The following is a 6,000-nucleotide window of genomic DNA, read 5'->3' on the forward strand; positions in this document are numbered from 1 at the left end:
AATAATCCTTTTGGAAGCTGCATTTCTTGCTGCTCTCTGAGGTCTGAGAGATGCCACAAATATACCTCCCAGGCACTGGCCCAGATTTTTCAAGAGAGGGTGATTATCCTGCTCTTGAATGGAGTTTGCTCCAGCACAAGTGGATTACAACAAGCCTGAGCTCTAACTGAGAATAAATGGGGGTGTGGTTATTTCAGTGAGGAGAAGGAGCCCAGGGGGTTCAAGTGAGAGGAAGAGCTTTTGTTCCTGAGCTTGGAGGTGTTGAGCCATGTGCCAGCATCTCTTAAACATGCTGGGGGAAAAAAAAGGAGGTGTACAGGTAAAGCATCTGAAATACCAAGCATTACAAGGTAGTTCTTTTCTTAGCTAATTTACCCTTATTTATAGTGGTTTTCTAAGATAAGCCTATGCTGGCACGTTTTGGGTGCTACTGAAAAATGAGGGGGAGATGTGATAGCAGGAGTTGGGGTGGGATGGGGCTCCATCTCCTGCTTTCTTACAAAAGGACAGAGACCTGAAAGCTAGATAAGTGACAGCTAAAGCAGGAGGTGCAGCTCCTGCCACAGCAACTCCTCGTGGAGCTGCAGGTGAGCAGATCCCCTGATTCAAGGCAAAGCTCAAACACTTATCAGCCCCTCCAACTTATCAGCCAGCTTCAGGCTCTTGCTAAGTAGTGTTGTGGAGGAGGAGGTTTTGGCTGACTGAGCTGCCTCTTATAAAATAAGAAGGCAAAAAAAAAAAAAAAAAAAGGATCTAGGAAAAACAAGAAATTAGGCAGAAAAAAATAATGGCACATAATGAACAAAAGCCTGAGTATCCCAGTGCTTTTCCAGAACTCAGCTGGATGGATAGAGTTGGGCTGATGAGAGAGGAGGGTTCATCCCTGGGGACCAAGGGGGAAATTCAAGAGGAAGCTGATGGGACATTCCTGGGGAATCTTTCTAGCCTGGAGTCAGTCACCTGGCAGCCTCCACATGGCTCAGAGAGAGAGACAGTTCAGAAGGTGGTCGCAGACAAATGGTATATTTGAAATGTCATGGAAAGACAAAACAGCCATATTTCTTCCCAGTTAACACATTTTCTAGAAGAAGAAAAAGACATTCATGTGAACAGTAAGCTAGAAAATATATTCCTCCTTTTTTAACAGAACACCTGCTGGTAGTGGAAGAGTATCCATTTTTTATTTTTAGTCGTGAGAGAATCTTCTTGAATATTTCTCTGCCTCTGTTTAGGTGGCTACGTTAGATTTGTTTGGCAGTTGCAGATATCTCAGAAGAGACACATTTCCTTGCAGTGCTTGAAGAGAGACAAAAATATCATCGAGTGTGTGCACAAGAGAAAAATATGCCCTCTGAAATGTTCTGTCTGTTCTCCTTGTGAAAAAACATTACAGGCCAAACAGAATTTGGGTTAGGAGACACAAAAGGAGAGGCTGGGGGGCTGCTGGTGCTCTGCAGGGCATCCAGGCAGGGTCTGGCAGCACCTCCCAGCATCACCTGAAGGACAAGATCTCAAGTGAAGCCAAACCACGTTGGGCAGTGAAAGTGGAGAGATTTAAGACAAGGTCAGGTTGGTAACAGCTGGGGACTGTTCTCAAATCTCTGTTATTGACTGTATCGACCCAAGGTTTCAGCCAATAGAATACTAATTCAGTTTTGGGGACGTGGGGGTGTTGTTTTCCCAGAAATCAAAAATCTCCACCTTTGAAAAAATGTGGGCTTTCATGAGCAGCAAACCCACAGCACTTGTGAAAAACAACGAGGAAGGAATCCAGAGAACCCTCACAGCCGATTACGCGCTGCTGATGGAGTCAACAACCATCGAGTACATCACCCAGAGGAACTGCAACCTCACCCAGATCGGGGGGCTCATCGACTCCAAAGGCTATGGGATTGGGACTCCCATGGGTAAGTGACACTGGAGGGGTTTCTGTGGGATGCTCAGGAGGGGAGCTGCTTACCACAAATACAATAAATGGGATAAAATAGCCCACTGCCAGTAGCAAAAGTCCAAACACCAAAGCTTGCACAGCCCACTGAGCAGCCCTGCTTAGCACAGCCACATTCCTGGGTCCCCTTCTTGTCCTTCCTTCCCTCTGTGTCTAATGGTGCTCCCCCTCCCCAGGGTCACCCTACAGGGACAAGATCACCATTGCCATCCTCCAGCTCCAGGAGGAGGACAAGCTCCACGTAATGAAGGAGAAGTGGTGGCGAGGCAACGGGTGCCCTGAGGATGAGAACAAGGAGGCCAGTGCCCTGGGCATCCAGAACATTGGTGGGATTTTCATCGTCCTGGCAGCAGGCTTGGTGCTCTCTGTCTTCGTGGCCATGGTGGAATTCATCTACAAACTGCGGAAAACGGCAGAGCGTGAGCAGGTACCCTGGGCTGAACCTCTGGGGGGTTTGAACATGGACCCCAGAGACAGACAGGGAGATGGGGAGGGGGATTCAGCCCTTCGCCTGCTGCCCCAGCACCCCTGAGAGGCAGCAGAGGTGTTGGGTGTTCCAGGAGCAATGGACACGTGTGAAATCTCTGCCTCTTCTCTCAGCTCCTAAGAGCCTCAAGGAACTGGTCAGGAAGTTTCATGCTATTTTATCAGCTTTTGAGAACACTCAGACAGGCAGCCCAGCCCCCCCACGGTGGTTGGTTAGTGCTGCTGAAAGAAGAGAGCTGCTTTTCTGGCTTTATCCCTTCCTCGCACGTCAGGAACAGTAGAAAGGGCATTTGTGTGCATGACCAGAAACCCAAGCAAGTTGCTCCTGTGACGTACCAGACAGAGGAAGGAAAACTGCCCTCTAGCAAACCCAGTAAGATTCCATCCCATAAATCCATAAATTCCATAAATCTGCCAGGGATCACACCGGGCACCAGCACCCCAAGAGCCCCCGGGGCTCTGCCTGTTGGCAGAACCGAGTGTGCCACAGGTACAGCCCCCGATGAAGGAGAGAGGGGACAACCAGAGCCCGGGTGTCACTCCCGCTGAGAACAACCGATGCAGAGCAGGGTCTCAGCATCCTCCTGCCCAGAGGGTTGTTGGCAGAACCTTTTCCCGGGGGTAATGGAGGTTTTTGTCCCTGCTGTCCCCAGCGCTCCTTCTGCAGTGCCATGGCTGAGGAGATCCGGCTGTCCCTCAGCTGCCAGCGGAGGGTCAAGCACAAGCCCCAGCCCCCTGTCCTGGTGAAGACGGATGCTGTGATCAACATGCACACCTTCAACGACAGGCGGCTGCCCGGGAAGGACAACATGACCTGCAACACCGGATTGGCACCCGTGTTTCCCTAGGGAATGGGAGTTTGGGGGGGCGGGAGGGAAGGAATTGCAGCAGGCGAGGCTGGACGCGCTCGTAACTAGGGAAGGAAGGATTAAAAAGTGAGAAAGAAAAAAAAAAAATAGAAAAAAAAAAATAACAAACAAAAAAGCCTGGTTTGGTTCATTTCAAGAACAAGGCCTTTACGACACTGCATCCATCACCGGCACAGAAGCAAGAACTTCAAAGCACGGACTGTAACAGAGGTCTTGGGGTTTTCTGTTTCATTTTTGTTATTTTTTTGTTCTTCTATTTTTTTTTTTTTTTTTTAAACGCTTAGATCCTACAGGCCTCGTGGAGTCCAAACACACCACCCACCATCCAGGAGTCTGATGTTTACATACTGAAAACACACGGAGGAGAAACAGACTTGATCCCGACTGAGCCCCGGGGGGGTACAGAGGAGCCCCCAGGGAAGGCTCCCTCAGCATGGCAATAACCAGAAACCCTCGGAGGTGCAGCACCTGCAGCCATCTCTGCGAGCATCCATCCCCCAGAGACACACACAGCACAGCTGTCCGGGAAAGGGGAAGCTCTCTGTGAAGCACTGTGGTGGCCAAGGCTCTGCCTTCTCTTGAAGCAGCAGAAAGTGGCCCTCGTGCTGGCTCTGGCCACCTGGAAGTCCCCGTGGGCCGTGGTGGGAGAAGGCAACACGTGGCCAGTGGTGGCTCCAGGAGAGGGGACTGTGGAGGGGTGAGTAAGGCTGAACAGAGCTGAGCTCCTGGCCAGGGATGGAACAGTGTGGTGGGCACAGGAGCCACTGCCACCTCCAAGTGCCACCCCCACGCACCCTGTGCCAAACCCCAGCCTGTGCCCAGAGTGACACCGGGACCTCCAGCTCCTCAGCTCCTTCTCTCTTTCCACAAAGCTCAGTCACTCCTGCAGGGAAGCACAGAAAGCAGCTGAGTCCAGAGGCTGCAGCAGCAGGAACAGACCTCTTTCCAAGAGCCCAGCAGGACCAATTTCCATGAAATTCAGCAGCACTGAACTGCAGCTCTGCTGTGGTCTCACTCAGACCAGGAGAGGACTGTACGGCTGGCTTAGGACTAAATGCTCCCCATGGCATCAGAGACCTGAAAGATGTCCCAGCCTGCAGGGCCAGGGCTGGCCTGGGATGAGGAGCAACGTGTGGAGCCCTGAGCAGCATCTCCAGGTGACTGAAGCAAACACACACTGAAAAGTTTTTAAGAAATCTTCCATGCACTGTGTTCTTATTTTCAGGTTGCTTAATCCGGAAGGCTGGTCCTGCAGATGAATTTAGGCAGAATTACCAAAGACCCCTCTGCTGACCTAAAGTAACATTTGAGTAACGTCACTCAGCTCTGTCCCTCCCCAGGGAACCCTGCAGGTGGCAGGTGGGGACACTGCAGATCCATTTGCAAAGCGAAGCAAACAGAAACGGCTCTGCCCATTCTAACCCAGAACACCACCCGGGGAGCACTGGAAGGGGCTTCAGAACAACCTCCTGCCAGGGGGACACTGACCTACACACTTGTGCTGCTGGAAACACCTCCTGCACCCACCACCCAAGCCCTGAGGGTGGGCAGGACAGGGATGGAGCAGCTCAACACACCTGAGCTCAGCATCCCCAAACTTCTCCCTCTGTGTGGGGAGCCACAGCCACCCCAGGGACGAGCTGACCCAGTTTGCTCCCCCCCCCGTGCTGCAAGGCCTTTCTGGAAAGTTTATCCTCGCCCAAAGGAACAAACCTGTTTGTAGATGGTTTCAGGTTGTTTTTTTTTTTTCCCCACCTGTTTCTTTCCGAGGCTCAGTGAGGATGGAGCTGAATTAGAAAATTGGCTTGAGGGGAGATAGCTGCTCCCCCTCCTATCACAGAACATTATTTGTCCTTATTTTGCTTTTCCATGATGTAAAGAAGCATCACAGTGACCCGAAACAAACAAACAAAAGAAGGTAATTTGTCAAATTTTGACTCGTTAAGATATGCAAAGAATTTTCACCTCTTCATAGGAATCATGAAAAATTAGGGGTGAATGCACCCCATGAGCATCACATTTCTTAAGAGTTTGCTGACCAAACACCTGATAGATTGGAAACATGTTTCTGCTTCCCAAAGCTAATGACATTCTTTCTATATTGCTTTGCAAATCCTTAGGCTTGTCAGAATAGGAAATTTTATGTTTCCTTTGCAGATTTCCAACTCTTAGATTTTTACAATTAAATCAGAGAGAACAAAGCCTGAAACTGACTTTAAATGTCCAGGAAGAGTAAAATACCACCAAAAAATGGCATTCCTTTTGCTTCTTAGCAGATTTTTTTTTTCAAAATAAATAAATTTTACTAATACCATAAGCCCCATTTATTCATATTTGACACCAGTTTGATTTGATTTTACTCACAAACATTCCAGATGAAGGAGTGAGAATCTGGGATTACTGGTGCTATCTGCCAGCAAAGCCAAACCCTGCAGATTAACCATTGCCCTGCCCACACCTCAGCCATGGCATCGCTGCCCTCATCCATCGACTTTAGGCTTTTATCTTTAAATCCTGACCATTAAAACATCCGAAGCTCAACAAGAAGGGAACTTTCTGCTCGGCTCGGCCCCGGGGAGGAGCTGCGGGAGCTGCCCGGGGGGGCTGCGGGCTCCCCCGTTGCCCTCCTGCTCCCTGATCTCAGCCTTCCTGCAGCAATCCAGGAGCAGTTCCAGCCGGGACGAGTGGGAATTCAGC

The 6,000-nt window shown here is 50.0% G+C and overlaps 1 protein-coding gene across 2 annotated transcripts in view; it reads left to right on the forward strand.

Moving 5' to 3' along the window:
- GRIK3 (glutamate ionotropic receptor kainate type subunit 3) overlaps positions 1 to 5,595 on the forward strand; it is an 87,849-nt gene extending 82,254 nt beyond the window's left edge. For both annotated transcript variants that reach the window (XM_071767772.1, XM_071767773.1), the window contains 3 exons: positions 1,685 to 1,907; positions 2,125 to 2,375; positions 3,088 to 5,595. In XM_071767772.1, coding sequence (XP_071623873.1) covers positions 1,685 to 1,907; positions 2,125 to 2,375; positions 3,088 to 3,282 — 669 coding nt within the window. In that variant the 3' untranslated portion in view covers positions 3,283 to 5,595. The remainder of the gene's footprint in view (positions 1 to 1,684; positions 1,908 to 2,124; positions 2,376 to 3,087) is intronic.
- Positions 5,596 to 6,000: the final 405 nt, after the last annotated feature.

This window comes from Heliangelus exortis, chromosome 24 (genome assembly GCF_036169615.1).
Source record: "Heliangelus exortis chromosome 24, bHelExo1.hap1, whole genome shotgun sequence".
NCBI lineage: Eukaryota > Metazoa > Chordata > Aves > Apodiformes > Trochilidae > Heliangelus > Heliangelus exortis.